General features: G+C 42.5%; 1 protein-coding gene across 1 annotated transcript in view; it reads right to left on the bottom strand.

The window, feature by feature from the left end:
- LOC133402557 (anoctamin-1-like) overlaps positions 1 to 27,045 on the bottom strand; it is a 96,017-nt gene that overhangs the window by 44,192 nt on the left and 24,780 nt on the right. Inside the window, exons 5-11 of the mRNA XM_061676464.1 lie at positions 15,437 to 15,491; positions 14,311 to 14,359; positions 13,878 to 13,933; positions 12,875 to 12,913; positions 12,331 to 12,395; positions 10,271 to 10,405; positions 3,411 to 3,571 (exon numbers count right to left, since the gene is read on the bottom strand). Of these exons, the coding sequence (XP_061532448.1) occupies positions 3,411 to 3,571; positions 10,271 to 10,405; positions 12,331 to 12,395; positions 12,875 to 12,913; positions 13,878 to 13,933; positions 14,311 to 14,359; positions 15,437 to 15,491 (560 nt within the window). The remainder of the gene's footprint in view (positions 1 to 3,410; positions 3,572 to 10,270; positions 10,406 to 12,330; positions 12,396 to 12,874; positions 12,914 to 13,877; positions 13,934 to 14,310; positions 14,360 to 15,436; positions 15,492 to 27,045) is intronic.

Raw genomic sequence — 27,045 nt, 5'->3', positions numbered from 1 at the left:
AGAAGGAAATACGAGTTCTTGACTACAGCAGCTTCACTATTAAACTCAAAACACACACAAACACAACAAGAAGTGGAATTTTATAGAAAATATTATATATAATGGGCAAACTACAGGGAAACTACAAACTAAACTACAAGGATCTAACTACAAAAAGGAAACATGAATAATGGTAATGAGAAGAAACGAGGCATACGAAAAAGGAAGAGGATATTAAATGGATGGATGGATGGATATATATACAGTGGGTACGGAATGTTTCAGACCCCCTTAAATTTTTCACTCTTTGTTATCCATCCATCCATCCATTTTCTGAGCCGCTTCTCCTCACTAGGGTCACGGGCGTGCTGGAGCCTATCCCAGCTATCATCAGGCAGGAGGCGGGGTACAGCCTGAATTGGTTGCCAGCCAATCGCAGGGCACATCCAAACAAACAACCATTCACACTCACAGTCACAGTCACCCCTACGGGCAATTTAGAGTTGTCAATTAACCTAGCATGCATGTTTTTGGTATGTGGGAGGAAACCGGAGTGCCGGGAGAAAACCCACGCAGGCACAGGGAGAACATGCAAACTCCACACAGGCGCGGTCGGGGATTGAACCCCGTTCCTCAGAACTGTGAGGCTGACGCTCTAACCAGTTGTCCACCGTGCCACACTCTTTGTTATATTGCAGCCATTTGTTAAAATTATTTAAGTTCATTTTTTTCCTCATTAATGTACACACAGCACCCCATATTGACAAAAAATTTTTTTGAAATGTTTGCTGATTTATTAAAAAAGAAAAACTGAAACATCACACAAACATAAGTATTCAGACCCTTTGCTCAGTATTTAGTAGAAGCACACTTTTGAGCAAATAAGGCCATGAGTCTTTTTGGGAATGATGCAACAGGTTTTTCGCACCTGGATTTGGGGATTATCTGACATTCCTCGTTGCAGATCCTCTCCAGTTCTATCAGGTTGGATGGTGAAAGTTTGGTGGGCAGCCATTTTCAGGTCTTTCCAGAGATGCTCAATTGGGTTTAAGTCAGGGCTCTGGCTGGGCCATTCAAAATCTCTGTAGTTGGCCCCATTCCTCTTTTCTTCGATTGCAACCAGTCTCCCTGTCCCTGCAGCTGAAAAACACCCTTCAGGTGTTTTTTTTAGCAAACTCCATGCGGGCTTTCATGTGTCTTGCACTGAGGAGAGGCTTCCGTCAGGCCACTCTGTCATAAAGCCCCGACTGGTGGAGGGCTGCAGTGATGATTGACTTTCTAGAACTTTCTCCAATCTCCCCACTGCATCTCTGGAGCTCAGCCACAGTGATCTTTGGGTTCTTCTTTACCTCTCTCACAAAGACCCTTCTCCCCCAATTGCTCAGTTTTGCCCAACGGACAACTCTAAAAAGGGATTATTATTTCAGGATTATGGAGTCCTCTGTGCTCTTAGGAACCTTAAGTGCAGCACAATTATTTTTTTATAACCTTGGCCAGATCTGTGCATTGTCACAATTCTGTCTCTGAGCTCTTCAGGCAGTTCCTTTGACCTCATGATTCTCATTTGCTCTGACATGCACTGTGAGCTGTAAATTCTTATATAGACAGGGGTGTAGTTTTCCTAATCAAGTCCAATCAGTATCATCAAACACAGCTGGACTCCAATGAAGGTGTAGAACCATCTCAAGGATGATCAGAAGAAATGGACAGCACCCGAGTTAAATATGAATGTCACAGCACAGGGTCTGAATACTTATGGCTATGTGATATTTCAGTTTTTCTTTTTTAATAAATCAGCAAAAATTTCAACAATGCCATTTTTTTCCTGTCAATATGGGGTGCTGTGTGTACATTAATGAGGAAGAAAATGAACTTAAATGATTTTAACAAATGGCTGCAATATAACAAAGAGTGAAACATTTAAGGGGGTCTGAAAATGTTCCTTACTCACTATATATATCATCAATTTTCACGCTCGCGACCCTAGTGAGGGGTTGTGCTGGAGCCTATCCCAGCTCTCTTCAGGTGATAGGTGGGATACACCCTGAACTGGTCGCCAGTAAATCACAGGGCACATAGAAACAAACATTCACACTCACATTTACACCTACGGGCAATTTATTGTCTTCAATCAACCTGCCATGCATGTTTTTGGGATGAGGGAGGAAACCGGAGTACCCGGAGAAAACTCAAGCAGGCACGAGGAGAACATGCAAAGTCAACACAGGCGGGGCCGAGATTCCAACCTTCGTCCTCAGAACTCTGAGGCAGATGTGCCAACCGGTCTTCCAACATGTCGCCAAGATGAAAATCACTTCAAATTTTAAAACGCTGTGACATAAAAACATTTCCTGAAATTGTGATGCCCATGGCGACCGGCCATTTAAATTCTATTACAGTGTATGTAACACCACTGTTAGATAGATCTCACCTGCCTTAGATGGTAACATAAGCTCAACGAAGCAGTAAACATTGACAAGGCTAATTTGTCTTTAACAGACAACTTCTTAGTCAATATATTTGTATATAAACTCATAACTGATAAAACATTGACTATATGACGTATTACAAAAAGCAGCTTTAGCCATACATCTATCCATCCATTTTCTGAGCCGCTTATCCTCACAAGGGTCACAGGGAGTGCTGGAGCCTATCCCAGCTATCATCGGGCAGGAGGCGCGGTACACCCTGAACTGGTTGCCAGCCAATCGCAGGGCACATACAAACAAACAACCATTTGCACTCACATTCACACCTAGGGGCAATTTAGAGTTTTTTTCAATGAACCTACCACGCATGTTTTTGGGATGTGGGAGGAAACCGGAGTGCCCGGAGAAAACCAACGCAGGCACGTAGAGAACATGCAAACACCACACAGGTGGAAAAGCATGGTTTTGTGCTATTTGTGCAAAAAGGAGTTTTCGAACCACCAAAGCACTAAAACCCTCCAAGTTTTCAACTGCCACGCAGAAACCATTTTGTTGATAAATAAATAAATAAATAAAACTGTCTTAAAATGGCACTTTAACTTTAGGTCTGTTTAATTTTTGCCAGGGATGTGGTCTATTGGTTTTTCTATTGTTTTGTATTGGAATGTAACTCAATGCATTTTTCCAGGGTTAAAAATAGTCCTGTCTGTATTGATTATTTGATTAAATTGTCTACTAAAATCCATTACATTGCGCCAGGTTGCCTTTTTCGCACAAATATTGCTGTATGATTAAAATTTGATGAATAGATTTTCATTAATTATAAATCCTCTCAGTAATTAGACTTTTTTTTAATTTAGTGTCACCCCTAATATATAATATACACTACATATACTTAATACTTCTGTGTTCAGCATGAATATAATAACAAAAATACTACTAATGTGGACGTGTGTGTGTGTGTCGGTGTGTGTGTGTGTGTGTGCGTGTTTGTTTACATACCCCAAAGAGCCATGAATATCGAGAAGAATACAGTAGCTGGGTTGTCAAATAGGTGACTGGCCCTTGCAGTTCCACAAGCAGAACCTAGGCTCCAATAGCTGCACACTTTATCACACAAAGGACACATGGTGATGTTGTTCTTTTGGTGGCATATCTCCATGCTGGAAGACACAATTCAAAGATAAAACTCAATATAAAGGTCTAAAAAGTGTCAAAAGTGAAAGCAGTGAATGAAAAACTATATAGACCTTTAATCGCAAATGCATTAATTTATCTATCATCCGCAAGTCTGTGCACCTCTTTGTGCTATTTTAGAAAGATGCTGGTCTGGCAGCTGAAAGTCTCCCAAGGAGTGAACATCCCAGAAAATCCCAGCAAGCATTTTTAATACCTTTAAAAAATAGTGCACAGGTAAGGATAACACTAAAACATCCGATGTTGACTGCCTTTGGAATTAAAATTAGAATGTCACTACCTACTGCCTACTACTAAAATGCCAAATGGCGAAAACCTGATCAACATTTTTGCTACATAATTTGTAAATACTGAAGACTGGGTCGCAGTGGTTGCTGATTTATTGGCTGACGAAGGCACAGAGATGAAAAGGAATTATCGTCAACCTAGCATAGAAGCTGCAGGGGGCCCAGGAATGCACAAAAAGAGATTAAGTTCAGTGCTATTCTCGCCTTAGTTTAGTTGTCTTAGTAATGTTGAAGCAATTTCTTTTTGTTAGTTTTTTTTATTTTTGGGGGGAGAGACGTGGGTTTATGAAGGGATTTTGTGCAGTCTCTCCCAAACAAAAATACCTCAATTTCAGTGCTATTTTCAGCTGAGTTGGATTGTCTTGGTAATGTTGAAGCAATGTCTTTTTGTTAATTTTCCATTCACCATCCGTTGCGGGCGTGCTGGAGCCTGTGCCAGCTGACTCTTGGCGAGAGGTGGGGTACACCTTGAACTGGTCGCCAGCAAATCGCAGGGCACATATAAACAAACAACCATTCACACTCACATTCAATCCTACGGGCAATTTAGAGTCTTCAATTAACCTACCACACATGTTTTTGGAATGTGAGAGGAAACCAGAGTACCCGGACAAAACCCACGCAGGCATGGGGAGAACATGCAAACTCCACACCGGTGAGAACTCAGAGAATTTGAGAGAATTTAAACTCAGAACTGTGAGACACATGTGCTAACCAGTCGCCCACCATGCCTTGTTAATTTTCATTCGTAAATAAAATTATTTTAAAAAATAAAATATTTTCTCCTCCTCCTCCTCCATTTTCTTCTTCTCGCCCTATCTCAAAGGGAGAGCCCAGGAACCCAGTGGAGGAAACTGATTTAGGCCACTTGTATCTGATCCGCGATCTCATTCTTTCGGTCTCTCCCCACAGTGCGTGACCATAGGTAAGGGATGGAATATAGAGAAACTTCTGAATAAACAGCTTCCCCTTTTGGCTCCCTTTTCACCAGGACAGACTGAGCTACCGTCTCATCCACCAGAGAGAACCCGAGCTGACGTTTTCCACATTGCCTCTTTGGACTGTGACCTGTGGGTGCAGGCCATTGAACTCCACCTGCTAGCGTTGTTACAATAGTAGAATTTACCCAGTTTTATTAAGGCAGTTCTGGCCACTGATCACCCTACTCTACTGCTAGGCCAACACCAAGTATGGTTTTCATTACCAGACTAGGGGCAGAGCTACTTGTTGAGCACCAAATCAGAAAAAGTTGGTGCAAACTGCAAAACACACGCAAGCCTCCATAATTATTAAAGAAAAAAAGAATTGATTGTATTCACAATCAATTAATGTGCAGACACATGAATGTGGTGATACAGCAGACCCCCCAAAAATACGACACATCAGGGGTAGGGGACTCGAATTACATGACTTGATTTAACAATTTTGGCACTTGTCTTGCTTGGCTAAAACTTAACTACGACCCGACTTTGACGTGGCAATCATGAGACTCGACTGACTGAGACTTGAAACACATGCTTAGCAAGTCTTTCCTGTCTACAGTTGAACATCAGCATTTTCAACATAGTGTAGCATGCCATTTGTTTTGCTTTTGAAAGACTTCACTCAGGTCTTCAACAGATCTTTGGAAATGTGCGAAGTTCCATCCTGTTTCAAACGCTCCACCATCATTCCAGTCCCCAAGAAACCTGCACTCTCTGGTCTGAATGACTACAGGCCTGTCGCTTTGACATCTGTGGTCATGAAGTCCTTTGAACGTCTCATGCTGGACCACCTCAAGAGTGTCACAGGTCCCCTGCTGGACCCCCTGCAGTTTGCCTACCAAGCGAACAGGTCTGCGGATAATGCAGTCAACATGGGACTGCACTTCATCCTGGAACACCTCGACAGTGCAGGGACCTACGCGAGGATCCTGTTCGTGGACTTCAGCTCAGTGTTCAACACCATCATCCCTGAACTCCTTTCAACCAAGCTTCTCCAGCTCAGCGTCTCACCTGCCATCTGCCAGTGGATTTACAGCTTTCTGACGGGCAGGACACAGCAGGTCAGGCTGGGGGAGGCCATCTCATCCACACGCAGCATCAGCACTGGGGCGCCCTAAGGTTGTGTCCTCTCTCCGCTGCTCTTCTCTCTCTACACGAATGACTGCACCTCAGCAAACCCAACTGTCAAGCTCCTGAAGTTTGCAGATGACACCACTGTCATCGGCCTCATCAAGGACGGTGACGAGTCTGCATATCGACAAGAAGCGGAGCGGCTGGAGCTATGGTGCGGCCGGCACAACCTGGAGCTGAACACGCTCAAGACTGTAGAGATGATCGTGGACTTCAGGAGGCATCCTTCGCCACAGCTGCCCCTCACGTTGTCCAGCTGCCTTGTGTCAACCGTCGAGACCTTCAAGTTCCTGGGAATTACAATCTCTTAGGACCTGAAGTAGGCGACCAACATCAAATCCGTCCTCAAAAAGGCCCAGCAGAGGATGTACCTCCTGCGGCTTCTGAGAAAGCACGGCCTGCCACCGGAGTTGCTGAGACAGTTCTACACAGCGGTCATCGAATCAGTCCTGTGTTCTTCCATCACAGTCTGGTTTGGTGCTGCTACAAAAAAGGACAAACTCTGACTGCAACGGACAATCAAAACTGCTGAAAGGATTGCCGGTACCCCCCTACCCACCATTGAGGACTTGCACGCTGCCAGAACTAAGACAAGGGCGTGCAAAATCCTCTCGGACCGTCTGCACCCCGGTCACCAGCTCTTCCAGCTCCTTCCCTCAGGTAGGCGCTACCGATCAACGCAAACTAGAACTAGTAGACATTCCAACAGCTTCTTCCCTCTTGCGATCAACTTCTTAAACACCTAACCTATAATTCCATTACAACAAGCTGGAAATTTTTTGACTTGAGTTCGTTGTCACATTTCTGTGGGGCCAATTATGTATTACTCGTGCACTCACTGTAGTTGTCTCGCCATGCTGCACTATTTGCATATACTGGCCACTCATGCCAGAGTAGCATCTTCTCCATTTGCACACTGATTGAGGAGTATCTGTAACATTTGCACAACCAACATTGTCCCAGATGATCACACTACTCGTCACTTTAAACCGCATACACTCCTTGAAGTCTCAGCGCCCTTTGCACAATGGTCATTGCACCGGACTATTGCAATATTAGTCATTCGAACTGCTCTAAGTGCTAGAGGACTCTGCATCTTTTTGCACAATTGTTTTTTGTCAATGTCTTTATGTCCCCAAAGTGTTCTGTAAATTGACTGTCTGTTGTACTAGAGCGGCTCCAACTACCGGAGACAAATTCCTTGTGTGTTTTGGACATACTTGGCAAATAAAGATGATTCTGATTCTGATTCTGATTCAAACAATCATCTATCCATTGCAATTGCAAGTTACTTGGTTATAATCACATTGCACATTTCTACCACAACAGCATGCAGCTAGCTAGCTAGATATGCCTACACCCCAGAAATGCATCTTACCCAGATGCTTCAAGTTAAAGAACAGCTAAGTGAGTCATTATTCTAAATTCCTAAAAAGTGAGAACAAGCAAGGGGATTACCAGGCGGCTGCTAAGGTATGTACCAGTAGTCGTCGTTGCCGTGTGTCCTCCGTCTCTTTAACACTGCCTTCAGACCAGCTTCCAGTGGAAAAGAGTATAAGTCAAGCCAGCCACCATTTTATTTGTATTGGCTGTATTTACATGAAGTTTGCACTTATGGCGTATAGGTTGTGTCCCTACACTAGACAGCAACCAGCATGTCAACATGGTGTTTTTTTGTGAATCGGCAGCCTTTTATATAACCTTATTGTTGCTGGAAAGAAAATACTCAACCATTTCTGTACCTAACATTGTATTATCAGAAACAAACAAAAAAAGAATAACAGAGAACTATACTTGTGCCTTTGTATTGAGTATAACCAAAAGAGATATACAAAAATGCATGCCTGATAACAGGGAATACCCAGGTAATACCATACTTTAATGATCAGAAAATATTAAACCAAAAATCAAAAGCCCAAATGGTTCTATTCCTTGTTTTTAAACACATCTCAATGTAAATGCCAATTAATGCAAGCTAAGATTCTGAACCTTTCTTATATTCATCCTTTGAGCTTAAACTGAGATGTCTCCATTATACGGTTCAACTAAAACTAAAACCTTGGCTTTGCTATTGAATGCTTTTTGGAGGGTACTGTATGGTATAAATCCAATTGTGTTTCAGTTCTTAAGATTTAACTTTAACCTTTAACGTGTTGTTTTAATGACTACTTAGGTAAGAAAACTGTTATTAAAAGAAAATGGATACCTTCAGAAGTGGATGCAGAGGAGAGACATCTAAGCAAGTATATAAAGTTGAACCAGGTGCCAGGTAAAGACGAATGCCATAATTGTATTGATGCAGAAATTGACAAGCTTGGAGCAAGAGACTGGAGAGCAGTCAAGTACTATGTCAACAACAGAATTACTTCTCTTTATTTTGTGTATTTGTAAATCAAACGCTAGTTCACAGAATGTCTTGTGCTATTGGAAGAACCAGTTGCTATACACTAGTACCGTGCTTGAATGTTTGATGATTGTTTTTAAAATAATTTACAATTTTAATCTGGAATTTCGTTTTGTATTAAATTCTCCCTGGTTTGAGATATGTTGCACATGAGGTCATGAGTATATGTTATAAAGGTGAGCCACGGCAGAGACTGAGGTACACGTTGGTCTAAGAATGGTTTGCATCATTCGAATAGAAAGATTCTTATCTTTCCAATAATGAGTTGCATGATTATGTTAAAAAATGATAGTGGTGTACATAAACTGAGTCTGTCTTTATAATTGGACAACAATAGTTTGATTACCCAATGAAGATCAAAGATGACAACCTGTTTGCCAGAAACACTTTTCAAGGGCCATTTGCCACCTTACCTTCCATAGCAGCATGAAGCTTGACAAATGAGGACCCAATGGGATAGTTCAACTACGTAACGAGCACCGGCCTGTGCCTTGCCTTTGCTTCCTCATTTCAACCGACTGTCACCGGGTGAAGTGGGAGGAATCATCAAGTTACCTCAACCTATTCTAAACAATTTAGTCCCTGTGACAACACAAAAACTAGAGATTTGTGTGTGTGTGTGTGTTGTGTGTATGTGTGTGTGAATTTGTGGAAGTGGACCTCACCAAGTTTGGAATGCTAGAAACAGAGCCCCAGAAGTGACCAAAAAAACTAGCGTGGAGGAGAAAAGTTTCAAATTCTATAAACTTTAAGTGATATTTTTGATTGGGATTTTTTTTTTATGTTCTCTGATTTTTTTCAGCGCTGTAGAACCACTGGAAAGGGTGGACCCCACAAATGGAGAAATGCGAGAATGTGTGTGTGTGTGTGTGTGTGTGTGTTTGTGTGTGCGTGTGTGTGCATGTATGCGTGTTGTTTAATCTCATCTAATGATTTTTACTACTTATTGCGAGATGAAGTTTCATAAAGCATCATAATACTTCGGCCACTGGTTTGAGTAATGGTCCATTTCTTGATGCTTCATCTGCACACGAAACCACCTGCTGGCCAAGTGTATAATCACAGGCAACTGTATCTTAGGCCAGATAATGTGTGATGCATTGCAATATGGTGGTTGTTGTGGCACCTGGAAACAACTATGAATGACAAAAAAATAATAATAATATTGTGTCGACATGAAATAATAAAATATTATTTGAACTTATTCTGTGTGTGTGACTGTTTCCCAAATGATGGTAATCATATACAGGCACATCTAAAAAAAATTTTAATATTGTAGAAAACTCAATTGATTTCAGTACTCACACATAGAGTCATTAAACACTTATATATACTTATAAACACTTCACAATATTTTTCAGAGGGCAAATTCCTGCCTCAATTCTACATTAAAAAATAAATTCCATTGTTTCAGAATAGTTTGTTACATTGTCTCGTTTCTAGAGATGGTGAATTTGGAGTTGTCATTTGTTGTAAGCTATAATCATCAAAATTATACAGGAATAAAAAATCATTAAATATTTCAGTGTGTGGTGCATCTCTAGAATATAAGTTTCACTTTTTGAATTGAACTACTTAACTAACTTAAGCTTTTGACACTATTATAATTTATTGAGCTGTACCAGTATGGCAGCTTTTGTAATGTGTTTTTCAACTTTGGAGAAGCATAAACCCACATTTACATGGAGCTGCTTGACGGGTTCTAAATTGCTGTGTCAAAGTGTCACACGTCGCGCCAAACTCTCAACCACTTCCCCCAAATGAAGCATGCCTCAATACACACCTCGCAGACACGCCCCCTTCATTACTCGACTCACACCTCGAAGACTCAGCACAACCCGTAATATCACTAATGTTTACCTTGGTATATTGTCATCGACTGTTGCACATCCATACAGAAAGACAATGACTCCCACCATTGAAGCAGGAATTAGCATCTGGGTGTAAAGTCCCAACCAGGCAAAGTACAGTCCAATCTTCTCTCCAAAGTACTTTCTAAACAAAATGACACACAAAATGATATTTACAACCAGACAGGGAAATTATTACACTCAGTACATTTACTGTATACGCACACATAAACTGACTTCCCCAAGTTAATTCTGTCCATTTTTCATACTTCTCTTTTAAGTTCCAATTTACATCCACTTGGTACAAGCAGTCTTCGATAAAGTACAGTACCTGAAAGCAATACTTGAGTAAATGTACATGTTTCCTAATAGAAAAGAACTTTGGTGGAAGAGAAAGAGAATAGAAGAAGAATATTATGAGTAAAACCACAACCCCAATTCCAATGAATTTGGGACATTGTGTTAAACATAAATAAAAACAGAATACAATGATTTGCAAATGATGTTCAACCTATATTTAATTGAATACATTACAAAGACAAGATATTTTATGTTCAAACTGATCAACTTTATTGTTTTTAGCAAATAATCATTAACTTAGAATTTTATGGCTGCAACACGTTCCAAAAAAGCTGGGATAGGTTGCAAAAAAGTTGAGGAATGCTCATCAAACACCTGTCTGGAACGTCCCACAGGTGAACAGGCTCATTGGGAACAAGTGGGTGCCATAATTGGGTAGAAAAGGAGCTTCCCTGAATTGCTCAGTCATTCACAAGCAAAGATGAGGCGAGGTTCACCTCTGTGAACAAGTGCGTGAGAAAATAGTTGAACAGTTTAAGGACAATGTTCCTCAACGTACAATTGCAAGGAATTTAGGGATTTCATCATCTACGGTCCATAATATCATCAAAAGGTTCAGAGAATCTGGAGAAATCACCGCATGTAAGCGGCAAGGCCGAAACCCAACATTGAATGCCCGTGACCTTCGTTCCCTCAGAGGTGGCACTGCATCAAAAACCGACACCAATGTGTAAAGGATATCACCACATGGGCTCAGGAACACTTCAGAAAACCAATGTCAGTAAATACAGGTCAGCGCTACATCCGTAAGTGCAACTTGAAACTCTGCAATGCAAAGCAAAAGCCATTTATCAACAACACCCAGAAACACCGCCGGTTTCTCTGGACCCGAGCTCATCTAAGATGGATTGATGCAAAGTGGAAAAGTGTTCTGTGGGCCGACGAGTCCACATTTCAAATTGTTTTTGGAAATTGTGGACGTCGTGTCCTCCGGGCCTAAGAGGAAAAGAACCATCCGGACTGTTATGGACGCAAAGGTCAAAAGCCAGCATCTGTGATGGTATGGGGCTGTGTTTGTGCCAATGGCATGGGTAACTTACACACCATTAATGCTGAAAGGTACATACACAAAAGATATGCTGCCATCCAAGCAACGTCTTTTTCATGGACACTCCTGCTTATTTCAGCGAAACAATGCCAAACCACATTCTTCACGTGTTACAACCGCGTGGCTTCGTAGTAAAAGAGTGCAGGTACTAGACTGGCCTGCATGGAGTCCAGACCTGTCTCCCATTGAGAACGTGTGGCGCAATCTGGGGTCTAAATGACTACAGGCCTGTCCCCTTGACATCTGTGGTCATGAAGTCCCTTGAACGTCCCGTGCTGGACCACCTCAAGAGCGTCACAGGACCCCTGCTGGACCCCCTGCAGTTTGCCTACCGAGCGAACAGGTCTGCGGATGATGCAGTCAACATGGGACTGCACTTCATCCAAGAACACCTCCCTGAACTCCTTTCCTCCAAGCTTCTCCAGCTCAGCGTCTCGCCTGCCATCTGCCAGTGGATTTCTAGCTACCTGACGGGCAAGACACAGCAGGTGAGGCTGGGGGAGACAACCTTATCCACACGCATAATCAGCACTGGGGTGCCCAAGGTTGTGTCCTCTTTCCGATGCTCTTCTCTCTCTACACGAATGACTGCACCTCGAACGGACTGGACGGACAGAGGGAGGGAAGGAAAGAAAGAAAGAAAGAAAGAGAGAGAAAATTACCTCACTAGTCCGATGGGCTGGTACTTGTAGAAGACACTGTAGTTTGCCCACTCCTCATACAAAAGCTGGAAAATAAATCACTATTCTTAAAATACCAACATGCCAGTGTATGGGTCTTTCTTTGGAATTCGTGCAAAGTAAAGGTTGAAAACAAAAATATATATATACCGTATATGTACTGTATATATAGTTTTGCTTGTTGTTCACAACCAAAACACATTATACCAACAATAAAGTCAATGTTACCTTTTATTATTATTTTTTTTAACTCTACATTGTAAAAATATTTTGCGGAAACAAATATCACAAGCATGAGTGCAAGGACAATTTCATGTCAGGACAGCTCATCAGAAATGTGGACTCCAACTCCAGGAACTTCAGACAGTTGACCCCTTCTAAACAGTCCCATCAGAGTTTAGTAGTATTTGTTTCTTGCATTTGGCAAAAGCTCAGTTATTCCCAAACTATATCCTTTGTGATTTAAACCAGTGGTTATTAAACCTGAGAAGACTTGGGTAAAAAAAGAAATCAAAGGAATACTTACTTTTCTGTCATTAGCCTCTGCAGTCTCTTCATCAATTATCTCCCTATAGACGGAAAAATACATATATTGTACTGTGAACACGCAGTTTTGACTTGGAGAGCAAGATTTTTCAGCATTTGCAATATTTAGATGCCTTTGTCAGACTTCAAAACTGTTGCAAATGTCAGTGTCCAGAAATCTCAAGCCCCTTCTAAATCGAAATTGATTGGGCTCTTGCACTGAAAAAAATAAAAGTCCCTAAAATGTTGATGATTTGTAAAAACAAAATTGCGAAAACTTGACATTTCATCTCAAATTGTGAAAAGTTGACATTTCATCTCTCTCTGCAATGTCAGACATCATTCATTAATACTTGTCATGTGTTTTCAGTTGTGTTTTTTGTTTCAGTGACTCGGTGAGCGATGGCGAGCGGTGTCTTCGGGCCCAGCGGCTTTATCGGCGCAGCTGCACACAGTGTGCTGTGTCAGGCTATGCACTTGCTAACCTCCATGTGCTCAGTAGTGGTTTGATTCTGTCTCTGTTGTGCATTTTTTCATCAGCAGTTTTTCCTGTGTGCTTAGTCAGTTGATATCGGAGTTTCTTAGTTTGGGTGTTTTGGCTTGCATTGTTATATTTTTCCCATGATTCCCGTTTTTCGCAGTGGCACTGTCCACCTACCTTAGTTTCTTTGTCTGTAAGATTATGTATTTGTCTATTTTTGGACCGATATTTTCTTTTCTCCTGTTGCTTTGTGGTTCAGTTTTGGTACCCCCATGTTGTGTGTGCGCCTTTTGTTATATTCATGTTCTCTGAGCTCTTTATTTTATTAAAACATGTTTTTGGGACTATTGTCTTGAGTCTGTTTTTGAGATCAACTTTACGGACATGACAATACTAACAAAAAAAAAAAAAAGTAATTTACATAGATACAGGAGATGTTTGAGAATTGCAAAAGCTTTTGCATTATTTGATACTTTAAGTATATGAGTTTTCATTGCTGCTTTGCGATATCTACAATACTCACATCATGGAGAGGGTAAGCAGCTGTATAGACACCACTACCTAAGAGACTGGTGATACCTGCCAGAAAAAAAATTCATTAGTTTTGATTATAATGGTCAAAAATCTGAACGTTGCATGAATAGAAAGCTTGCATTTAAAATCCAGTATACTGTCATACATCGAGTCACATGAGACTGTTGCTTATTTTGAATCGCATTTTAAAGCAATCTAAAAACTGAATAAAGGAACTTACTGCAGTCAATTCATACATTTCAGTCCAAAAAAAAAATGGGGCAGCAGAAGCTCAACTGTAAGGAACCGGGCTTTGGAACCGGAGGGTCATAATTCAACACGACAATAAAAATATTTCAATGCTGGATTGTTGTGATTAAAGCAGTATTAGTGGGCGGGCTTTTAGTTTGTCTTCTGAATAGTTATTTAAAACAGTGACTTACCCATGCTGTACTTGGCCTTGCATTTAGTCCTTTTTAGTATTTCATAAACCTAAAAGAAAAACAATATGATTGATGTATTGCTGCAGAAACATTTACAAAATATGTAATTCAATAAGGACGGCAAAGACAAGCCATTTTTTTGTTTAGTTTCAATTCAGCCGAGATGCTACATCAGAGTTTTGCTACCTTCGCCAACTACGCCAAGCCATACATAGCTTTTCAATTAAACCTGTGTTTGTATAAATGTCTTTTGTGTTCATAACTAGCAAAACTAAAAACATCTCAACTGATATCCTTGTATCATTTCAATCCATCTGACGGGGTGAGAGCCAGGGTACACCCTGGCCAAGTCACCAGCCAATCACACTGCACATATAGACAAACAACCATTCACTCTACATTTACACCAAGAATTTAGTCTTTCATTAATCTACATGCATGTTTTTGGAATCTGGGAGGAAGCCATAGTGCCCGGGGAAATCCCACGTGAGCACGGGGAGAACACACAGGAAGGCCGGAGCCCAGATTCAAACCCTCTAATAGCTTCCACTTTTTCCCCCTGATGAAGTCCTTTGGTGTGTTGGCTGTGTGTTTTGGGTGCGTGTACGTCTGTGCGTGTGTGTGTGTGTGTGTGTGTATGTGTGTGTGTCTGTGTGTGTGTGTGTGTCTGTTAGCCAGCCATCATACTTTGCTATGTTTATTCAAATTATGTAGTGCCACAGGGTTTAGGAACCACAGACAAAACTATATATATATATATATATATATATATATATATATATATATTTTTTTTTAGAATCATCTTTTATTGTCATGAACATGCATGCATGGACACGAAATTTGTTCTCTGCATTTAACCCATCACAGTGAACACATCCACATGTTAGTGGAACACACTGGAGCAGGGGGCAGCTGAAGCTGAATGTATATATATATATATATATATATATATATATATATATATATATAGTTTTGTCTGTGGTTCCTAAACCCTGTGGCACTACATAATTTGAATAAACATAGCAAAGTATGATGGCTGGCTAACATATTATCTATCTATTTAAAAGGCGCTAATGAAAGTTTTCTGTATTCGTGACTCATTAATGACAGACCTCAGTTGACTTACTATTGAGCTCCTGGTTTTACTGTCAAAAAATGAATCCTTGTCTGAAAGGTCAAACCTGGTGACACAAAAACACACAAAAATTTAAATATTTCACCACAAAAGGACACCCACTGTTGCCAACTCTTTAGCAAGTCACTATTGGCTATGCTAAAAGTCGCCTGAAGAAAAATACAATGAGAATTAAGTCACTGGTCGCTTTTTTGGAAAAAAAAGAAAATAAAATTACAGAGAGGAGGAAAAGTTGGCATCACTACATCCACCAGCATTTTATTACATTGAACAATTACCAAATTTTTGTCATTCCCTTAAAATAATTTTAATTCAGCCATTTCTGAAACTGGGAAAAAGTCCAACTTTAAAATTGATCCTGGAATACACAAGATGGCTGTGGAGGTACTTGCAGCAGTCTTTGACCTCACCAGAGTCAAAGAATGTGCCTTAACTCACACGTTTTTCTTTTAATTATAATTTAATAACCAATCAAGTTATGACCATCTCATCCCCCTTTTATCACACAGTGATATACTTTCCCAATCACCTATCAATTAAACATGCCATGATTTAAAAAAAAAAGCATTTCAGCAGGGGAGGAAATTTCTGTAGAAATTGCGTGAGTACTGAAGAGCTGACAATATAACCAGAGAATTTGAAAACGTTCAACCTCTATGTAGTGCGATTTATTACAGCTTTACTATAAGAGGGGTTCTTGTTTGGCTGAATTCATTGTATATGTATTAGCCCCAATGTTACGAAGCAATGGTGCTTGAAGACACAGATACATTTTCTGATGACAAAAGATTTACTTGGTTGTTTAATTTCATTGTATATTTATTCATATAAAAGTAATTAAAAAGGCCGGCACGTTGGACGACTGGTTAGCACATCTGGCTCACAGTTCTGGGGACTGGGGTTCAAAGCCCAGCCCCGCCTGTTTGAAGTTTGCATGTTCTCCCCGTGCCTGGGTGGGTTTTCTTCGGGACTCCGGTTTCCTCCCACATCCCAAAAACATGCGTCGTAGGTTGATTGAAGACTATAAATTGCCCATAAGTGTGAATGTCAGTGCGTATGGTTGTTTGTTTCAATGTGCCCTGCGATTGGCTGGCGACCGGTTCAGGGTGTACCCCGCCTCTCGCCCGCTGATAGGTGGGATAGGCTCCAGTAGCCTGCGACCCTAGTGAGGATAAATGGTAAAGAAAATGGATGGATGGAAGTAATTAAAAAGTCGATTTTACATGATATTATGTCCCATTTGAAGTATTTTACGTCTTGGTGGAGAAGCCCTTGTTTGCAAGAACAGAGGTTAGACATTTCTTGTAGTTGGACACATATCAGAAGAGACGCTTGTCCATCCAGCCATCTTTAGAGATCTCCAAATGCTTAATGTTTCAAGGCTGTCCCATGGCAATAGGTTTCAGCTCCCCACACATCATTTCAGTAGGATTAAGGTCTCGAGACTGGCTAGGCCTCTCAATGATCTTAATTTGCTTTTTCTTGACCCATTCCTTTGTTGCCTTGATCAATGGTTTTGGGTCATTATCATACTGCAAGACAAATCATGACCCACCTTCAGTGTTCTTACAGAGGAAAAAAAGGCTCTCCTGACATTCACTATCTTAGAGTAGATGAACACTTCCTTTGAGTCATCCTATTAACCAGGGCCGGAGTGGGACTCATTTTCAGCCCTGGAATTCCATGGCTCAGACCAGCCCACTTTATTTCACTACTTTTTAATGAAGATGTATAATGTTAGTGTATCAAACTAAAATAGCGTACCAATCCCTCCAACATCGATATTCATATTGTATTTGATCAAAAAACAAAATTACAACTGAATGCACTTACAAGATCACGACTAGTGTTTTATTTGAACAAGTAGGAGAATATAAATACTAGTGGTGTAACGATTCATTCATTATGTACCAATTTATATTCCTACGATACAACGGCATCGACCTATGCTTGGCAAGTTAGCCTTCCGTATATCAATCTATCGATTAAATTGTTTTAAAAGGCAATCAATTGATTGTATCGATACCAGAAAATAAGGCATTGGCTTTGAGCAGGGCAGGGTTTTTATGGTGGTGTGTATGTGTTGTATTTCGAAGAAAACGCTTGTAATTCCTTTTGATTCGCTTGAATTGTTTTTAGTTAGCACACAGCGGTTAACACAACGCTACTTTGTTTCCTTTTCTTGCACGTCTTATTCTACACCCCACATTTAGTAACTTCAATATGGGGTGCGGTGTGTATATTAATGAGGGGAAAAAATGAACTTAAATGATTTTAGCAAATGGCTGCAATATAACAAAGAGTGAAAAATTTAAAGGGGTCTGAATTCTGTACCCACTGTATTTGTCGAAAAAAATCAATCTTTCACTACTCTGGTATTTAGCAAATAGAAATAATTTTGGTTATACTAATTGACCTAAGACAGGAAAGGTTTAGTCTGATTTCATGTCAGACAGTCACGAAAAAAAATCATAATATGTCTTTTTATACTCGTGCCCAAAAATATTAATACAGGGGTGCACCGGGAGAGCCAATATTTTAAAGCGCAAATGTACCTTTCAATCATGTCGGAATCTTATGAACGTGTGATTTTGGACGCCAAAATCGAGAAACATTTTCATCTTTGTCTTAACCACAGAAAGTTCCATACGAATGACATTATGTAAGAGTCCCATGATTATTTTATTCATTGTTACTTGTCCAAAAACATCTATGAAGAAAGAAACAAATGGATCTATGTTTCCTTTGCCCGGAAGCGGGTCACCGGGGCCCCCTTCTGGAGCCAGGCCTGGAGGTGGGGCTCGAAGGCGAGCGCCTGGTGGCTGGGCCTGCACCCATGGGGCCCGGCCGGGCACACCCCGAAAGGGTAAGGTGGGTCCCCCTTCCCATGGGCTCACCACCTGGGGGAGGGGGCATAGGGGTTGGGTGCAGGGCGAGCTCGGCAGTAGCCAAAGGCAGGGATCTTGGCGATCCGATCCCTGGCTACAGAAGCTGGTTCTTGGGACGTGGAATGTCCCCTCTCTGGCATGGAAGGAGCCCGAGCTGGTGTGTGAGGTCGAGAAGTTCTGACTAGATTTAATCGGACTCGCCTCCACACACAGCTTGGGCTCTGGTACCAGTCCTCTCGAGAGGGGTTGGACTCTCTTCCACTCTGGAGTTGTCCATGGTGAGAGGCGCCGAGCAGGTGTGGGTATACTTATTGCCCCCCGGCTCGTCGCCTGTACGTTGGGGTTCACCCCGGTGGACGAGAGGGTAGCCTCCCTCCGCCTTCTGGTGGGGGGGCGGGGGGGGGGGGGGGGGTGATGACAGTGAGACCTGGAAGGGCGTGATTGGGAGGAACGGCCCCCCGATCAGAACCCGAGCGGTGCTCTGTTATTGGACTTCTGTGCTCATCAGGGATTGACCATAATGAACACCATGTTTAAGCATAAGGGTGTTTACACGTGAACTTGGCACCAGGACACCCTAGGTCGCAGTTCGATGATCGACTTTGTGGTCGTGTCATCGGACTTGCGGCCGCATGTCTTGGACACTCAGGTGAGGAGAGGGGCGGAGCTGTCACCTGATCACCACCTGGTGGTGAGTTGGCTCCGATGATTGGGGAAGATGCCGGTCCGACATGGCAGGCCCAAACGTATTGTGAGGGTCTGTTGGGAACGTCTGGAAGAATATCCTGTCACAAGGAGTTTCAACTCCCACCTCTGACAGAACTTTGCACATGTTCCGGGGAAGGCGGGGGACATCGACTCCGAGTGGACCATGTTCCGCAACTCCATTGCTGAGGCGACCAACCGGAGCTGTGGCCGTAAGGTCGTCGGTGCCTGATGCCTGTCGTGGCAACAATCCCAGGAACCCGTTGGTGGAAACTCACGGTGAGGGATGCCGTCAAGCTGAAGAAGGAGTCCTATCAGGTCTTTTTTGGTCTGTGGGACTCCTGAGGCAGCTGATGGGTACCAGCTTGCCAAGCGGAATGCAGCTTTGGTGGTCGCTGAAGCAAAAACTCAGGTATTGGAGGAGTTCGGTGAGGCCATGGAGAAAGGCTTCGAGGAAATTCTGGTCCACCATCTGGCGTCTCAGGAGGGGGAAGCAGTGCACCATCAACACTATGTATTCCTCGACTCGGGAATACTTTGAAGACCTCCTCAATTCCAACAACACGCCTTCCCATGAGGAAGCAGAGTCTGGGTTCTCTGAGGCGGGCTCTCCTATCTCTGGGGTTGAGGTCACCGAGGTGGTTAAAAAGCTCCTTGGTGGCAAGGCCCCGGGGGTGGATGAGATTCGCTCAGAGTGCCTAAAGGCTCTGGATGTTGTGAGGCTGTCCTGGTTGACAAGCCTCTGCAACATCACGTGGACATCGGGGATAGTGCCTCTGGATTGGCAGACTGGGGTGCTGGTCCCCTTTTTAAGAAGGGGGAGGGTGTGTTCCAACTACAGGGTGATCACACTCCTCAGCCTCCCTGGTAAGGTCTATTCAGGGGTGCTGGAGAGGAGGGTCCATCGGGAAGTCGAATCTCAGATTCAGGAGGAGCAGTGTGGTTTTCGTCCTGGCCATGGAACAGTGGGCCAGCGCTACACCCTCGGCAGGGTCCTCTAGGCTGCATGGGAGTTCGCCCAACTAGTCTACATGTGTTTTGTGGACTTGGAGAAGGCGTTCAACCATGTCCCCCTTTTTACTTGGCTGTTTCTAAACTTGCGTTACCTTTAAGAGTGTTCCTGCATTTCTGACTAGACTTAAATTTTTGGACTCAAATAAATCACTGTTAGTCGGCAATATCCAATTTCTAGTGGTATAAATTCATTATCACACAATTAATACTGTTAAATTAGTGAACAGAGAATTTCCCCATGGACAGTTCTGTTATTGTGAATTTAGCATGATTATTGCTGCAGTAATAACAGCATTTTAAATGTAGCATATATGAATGTAAATATTGGATGGAGGGGGATAGAAGTGCATGGTAATATATGATCTGAAGTTTGTTTTTTTTTTTTTTTTTTTTTTTTTTTTTTTTAACATATGGGAAAACACACAGATACTACTACAGCCTATCGATAAGGAGTCGGCCAGCGAGAAAGAGAGGTTTTTCGGTTCTCCTGCGTTCACCTCTTTGCCACACCTATGCGGTGAACCATCATCCAATACCATGAGCCTGATTGCAATACCATGAGTTTAACCACGATATCGCAATAATTATCATACAGTGAGATTAATACTGCGATAAAGCCGTAATAACCGTAATACAGTTGGGACTTGACATGAGTTTAATTTGTTCCATGACCATGCTCTCATCTCAAAAACTCCTCTATATAAGTTCAAAAACTCTTTCAAAGGTTTGCTATTGAGGTCTCACTGCTTAATCTCTTATCTATTTTTGTATAAAATGCAGGATGATTAGAGAAGTAGCTTTAAAGACAAATTGAATATTTTACTGAGAATTGGTTAGAATAAATTAGAGGAGTTTAGCATTAATTACAGAGTCTGAGTCCTAGAGCTCTTGCTTCTATGTCCCTGCCTATTCTGCTTTCATAATTTTAAGGTTTTAGGAATGTTTGATCTGATCAATCAAATATTCTTTTTTCCATTTGAATTGAATTTTCTTTTAATTTTTATTGTATTTTGGATTTTCACATTTTAGACTGTTTCCATTTATTATCTTTTGAAACTTTGAAAGTAATCAAATGTTCTCCTTAATCTGATGTTTTTGGACTGCTTTGGTTTTCATCTCAAAGGGAGGATTTCATCTCATTTGTAAATGAATAGATGTTTTTCACACAGTTGCTTTTTGTGAATTTTATTATTTTTGTTTTTATTATTTGTTCCTTTTTGTGAATTTTACGATTTTTATATTTTATTAATTGAAGCCTTTCCCTTCCTAAATTCAGGATAAGGAAGCTGAAGTCTTTGTCCCCGAAGGAAGACAGGCATGTGACTGTGAACAATTTTAGTTTTATGGAGTTTTATTAATAATTTCACGGTTTCATGAGTATCTTCAAGGAGGGAAGAAATAATTTTCATCAAAGACCACATTGCTGAGAAAGTCCTACACAAACAATCGAGAACAATACCAGCCGTTGAGGACAAGAGCGAAGGACAGCATCGACAGATCCTGCTCTGAAGGTGCTGAGACAAAGGAACCGTTGCAAAAGGTAACGTTGCGTAACCAGGAGCTGTAGTACATTCTGACACTAGACGCTACAGGAGGCTTTGGAAAACAACAGCTCAACCCTACAACTAAACTGTTGGCTGGGAGCAATGGCGACTCCAGCTAGAACACCAGATGATGCTCCTGTGGAGGTGTCTACGCCCAGAGCCCAAGAACAACACAACTTGCCCATTCAATTTATAATCTACACAGGGGGTATTAATAGATGGGTAAAAACTGTGAGAGACAAAAAAAATGACAACAGACAGCCAATTGACAGAGAACACTTTTGAGTCATACACGAGTAATATATAATTGGCCCGACAAAAATGTGACAACAAACTCAAGACAAAGAAATTGGCAACATGTTGCAATGGAATTGTAGGTTAGCTGTTTAAGACGTTGATTGCAAGATTCCTGCCGTACAATAAAAAAAAATAGGACTAGGTTCATGAGTAGAGTCTGGAGTACAGTAAAGAATTGAAGGAGACCAAGAAGCAACGAGGAGGAGAGTCCCCGTCCAAGATTCGAACATTGGTGACAAGTGGAGGTAACTCTAACTTTTACATTATTATCCACCTTCCAATAAATAACTATACTCAGGAACAAGAACGACATGAGTACAGAGATTTGATGACGCAAAGCCTTGGCATCGGCTTGGATGCGGCCATTGAAAAATGAGCACAGCAGGTGATAATGGAGGTCAATGGGCTATGTTCCCAATATTTGGCCTGGGTGGAAGCAGAAAGAGCAGCGGTGTGGGCCATGAGAGTACTGGTAGCTACACCCTGTAATCCCTTAATGGGAGAACAACTGGTATCAGTTCTATCACGGGAACAGCATGAACGACGAATGAGACATACCTGACCTGAGGCTCCATCCCTGCCACCGAAGCCAAGGAAAACTGCTGTGCAAAAGTGAAAAGAGGTACCCGCACCAAAACCGACACAGCCTCATGCGCCATCGGCTGTGACATTCACCGAGTTGGATGGATTAGGAAACAGTTTTACAAAAGCTGCAGCCTAAGCATCGGCGCACCAAGTCCAGCCACCACTACACCTAGCAGGAAAGGCATGGGGAAGCCACCATCTTTACAAATAACCCCAGTAGGTGGAACACATGATGAAGCAGGACCGTCGGCTGCAGTCCTGGGGGTTAATGAGGCAGTAGAGCCCCTGACGGAAGAGGATGATGAACAGCAAATTTCTGAGGATCAAGTAGCCATCCTCAATTCTGTAGCAGTTCCAAACCGATCAAGAACCTAAAGAGTTAAAAGGAGCAAAGGGACCAAAAAACAATGGAGGTGGTAGGAGTTTGGCAAGCCACGAAGAAAATTGCAAATAACGTGCGGCTGGGATGTGTTGAGACCCATGACGGGAGGAGAACTTACATCCCCAAAGCCGGCCAAAAGGACTACATAATCCTGGAGGCATGGTATGACAAATTAGAGGAAGAAACAGTGATACCCTTGAAGATTAAGTGGGGAGATATGGCAAATATCACCCTCTTATCATACCTTGGTACATTATACTGACATGACAAAAAAATGTAAAGAGGGATTTATTGATGTGATTTATGATGCTTTGTTGCATACAGTGAAACAAGCATTCTAGAACTGTGCCAAGATAGACCTGAGAGCTTGTGCCAACCTGGATGACGATGGCAAAGGAGCGGGGCTACCCACCGCGCTGCAGACCCAAGTGACAACTCAAGTGGGAGCAGGGATGCAACTGGTTTCCCAGATGTCCACACAATCTTCATCACATCATGGTAAGCAGAGATGTTCAAGCACTCAAGGCTCTAATGGCCATCGTGCAACCCAAAGGCGCCAAAGAGAACATTGTCTTTAATACAAGACTACCCCTTTCAAGAATCAGCTAAAAAAGCACAGTTGAAGTTAATCACCTCTGACCCTAGTAGCTCAGACGAGAGTGCACATCCAGTCTACAAGAGATGGGTGAATGACGAAGATGACGATAAGGACTCATACATCAAGAGGGCCAAGGAACAGCTGAAAGAAGGCTCGCTGATGCATGTCTGGCACAGGTTGAAGGAAGTTGTGAGCTCAACAAGGTATGTGAAAACTTTGAAAATGTTAGTGGCTGGGACCGAAGGAGAAGTCACTTTCGTTAAAATGAGACCGGATGTGAATTTAACTAAAATTGACCAAAAAGGCAGCCCTTCGCAAGTCCCGTAAGGCAGGGACCTCGGAAGGGACTGAGCAATAATGGGTGAAGCGGCTCGGGTCACCCTGGAAGGTGTTTACAGACGAGGAGATACCCTCTATGCTGACATAGATGGGGTGCCCTATGTGGTAGATACAGGGGCAGAAGTGTCCATGACCCACAGAAGCTTGAAAAAAATGGGACACCTAAATGTGATAGTTGCAGATCGGACCACCATCACCATCTTATCTGGGTTATTGGAACATATAACCTACTAACCTTGAGAGATATAGAAGATTTACAGAAGACAAGGAATAAGCGCCAATCTGTGGAAAAGTGTTTGAAGGAATTGCAGGCACCATCGATTCGAATCGGACCTTCAAAGTGCAACACCCCGGTGGAGTTGTACAAGCCAGTGGATGTACCCGCAGTCAAAATCCAGCAGGTGCAGGAATGTGACCTGTCCCCGGCAGGTAAGGAAAAACTAACCCAAATCTTGGAAAAAGCATTAATAACACATTTCAAGAATGATTGTGGAGACTTAGGTCCAAAGTATATCCACACAATTACTGGGGGTGTACATCCACCAGTGAGACAGTATCCTCTTAATCCTGGGGCTGTGGCAGAAATGGACATGATTGTGAAAGAATTGTTGACACTTAACATCATACAAGAGGAGCTTAACCCCATTACAAACAGTCCTTTTCAGGCAGTGAAGAAACGGGTTAGGGTTGGGGGAGGCTGGAGACCAGTAATCAACTTTATAGCGCCCAACCGCCGGATGGTGGCCAATCAAGCCAGTCTCATAAAGCCTCAATTGTCACTGAACACTGAAGGTGAGAAAATACAAATCTTGCATTGACTTGGTTAATGGATTATTTTCACTCAAGACACCACAAGGGAAAACGACTTTTACTCAAAAAGGTAAAGCATATATATGGCAAAGATTATCGCAAGAATTCCCCTAATGTCTTTCAGTCAGCGGTCTTGCAGGTGGTAGAAGGCCTGGATGTCACAGTGTATATCGATGATGTGTACATTGCAGACGAAACCGAATTGGAAGACTTGGACAAGATGCAAGCTATAATTGGGAGGATCTCAAAAGCAGGACTCAAGCGCAACCTCAAGAAGTGTGAACGAGCAAGATTTCAGGTAGACTACCTGGGCTTTCAAGTGGCATCAGAATTGGGGTTGTCAAAGGGATATAGACGGAAAATTGAACAAATTCTGCCTCCTACCCCTGAACTCCAAAGAATATTGGGATTGTGTAAGTATGTTCGAGATCATGTTCCCCATTACCAGAAACATGCAAGACCCCTTTACGCACGTCTCAGAAAAAGTCCTGCTGAAAAGATGACAAAGATCTGGCCTTGGACAGCACAGGACCAAGAGAACCTGGAGAACCTGAAGCAAGCTGTCAAAGAGGCTGTGAAGCTGGAACCCAGAAGCCTGGAAGACAGATTGGTTGCAGAGGACAGCTGTGAAGATGACGATGCAGTGGTGTTGGGAAGCAATGAAAGGAAAGGAATGGTGGCCCTTTGGAGCAACACCTTGTCATGGGTAGAAAATAAATTTCCACAGGAAGAAAAGGAACTGGCTGTTTTGGCTCGATACTGGGGCGCCCTAAAGGACCTTGCGCAAGGGCAGGGCATCAAAGTGATCACACAGAGCCAGGTTCATCGCTTACTGCGGAAGACAACCATAGAAAGCACCAAAGCAACCAATGTAAGATGGGGAAAATGGGAGCACATCCTAATAGACCCTGATCTTGAAATTGGACCGGCGCCGACCTCCGCCAAGAAGCGAGTGGAGCCAAAACCAGATGAGGACAGACTATTCGAGTGGACTCCCTATACTGACATGAAAGGTGGAGACAGGTATGCTCACTGGGGCTTCATTCTTAAGCAGAATTGTGAGGAGAGATGTCGTTGCAACTGGCAGTGCACAAGCTGGAGAAGTTACTGGGGTTTTGGAAGGACTGCTGGAAGTTATCAACTGACACATCGGAAGAGTAAGAATTATAACTGACAGTTATTATTGTTTTCAAGCCCTCAGGGAAGATTTAGCCATATGGGAAGAAAATGGCTTTGAGGGGGCAAAAGGGAAGGAAACTGTTCATTGTGACTTGTGGAAAAAAATAGCCGAGTTGAGGCTAAATTTGATTATTGATGTCGTCCACCAGAAGGCCCACGCCAGGGAGGGGGCCCACTGGCAAGGGAACAATTAAGTTGATCAGTACGTCCAAGAGAGAAGAATTATAGTTGTAGGTTCGGAGAGATGGGACAAGACCCCAAATGCGAAAGCAGTCCTAGAAGAGTACTTGGGGAAGGTAGTGCAGACCGTATATGAAGCATTTGGCCATGTTGGCCCACTTCCTATACGGAGGGAGTTGGAATAATTGGAACTTTGGGTCTGCAAGAGAGCTGTTTGTGCCACTTTACGGGACTGTTAATTGTGTAACAGGTACAATGCAGGACGTCGAGGACACAGAGTGGACGGACTCACAATCGAGAGCACTGTGCCGTGGGGATCAGTTTGTAAGAATGTACCTGGACCCATGGGTGTGACTGGCATAAAAGGTGAGAAGTATCTTATTGAGCTTGTAAATTCAATGTCAGGACATTTTGGAGTAAAAGCTGTGAAAAGCTAATGCTAATAGTATAATAAAAACACTAGAAGACGGCGATATGTGGATTGGAATACCAAAAGAATTGAAAACAGACAATGGCACGCATTTCAGAAATACCCAAGTGGACAGGTGGAGTCAAAAATGGGGGATAAGCAGAGTTTATTCACCCCCTTATACCAATGAAGTAAACGGTGTGGCTGAAAGAAACATTGGTTTAATAAAAAATTGGTTGGGAAAGAATTCTAATGATAAAAAATGAAGCACAAAGTTGATTGACATGGCTGTTGAGCGGAATGGGAGAAGCAGAAGTGAGAGACCCTCCCCATCAGAGGAACTGAACCAATGGCCCTTTGTGTCGCTGGCGGCGGGACAGAGCCAGGCAAAGGAGGGCAGCTCATCAGCAGCTAACCCATTTCGAGTTGGACAACGGGTGTGGATCCGAGCACGGGGCCAACTTAACAACTCTGCAGTGAAAGTTAAGTATGGTGTTTCTGACATTGAAACTGAAATTTTGGACTTGAATACAGCGCGTTTGAAGAAACGGGGCATCCAAGGGTTAGAGCAGTTGAAACTAATGCCAATTGCTCCAACTCAAGCCAAGAAATAACCAGAAAATAGAAGACATGGCAGACGGAGGATCCACCTTGCCGCCCTTTGTTAGGT

This window comes from Phycodurus eques, chromosome 5 (genome assembly GCF_024500275.1).
Source record: "Phycodurus eques isolate BA_2022a chromosome 5, UOR_Pequ_1.1, whole genome shotgun sequence".
Classification (NCBI taxonomy): domain Eukaryota; kingdom Metazoa; phylum Chordata; class Actinopteri; order Syngnathiformes; family Syngnathidae; genus Phycodurus; species Phycodurus eques.
The sequence above is the reverse complement of the archived record's forward strand: the minus strand, read 5'-3'. Positions and strand labels throughout refer to the sequence as shown.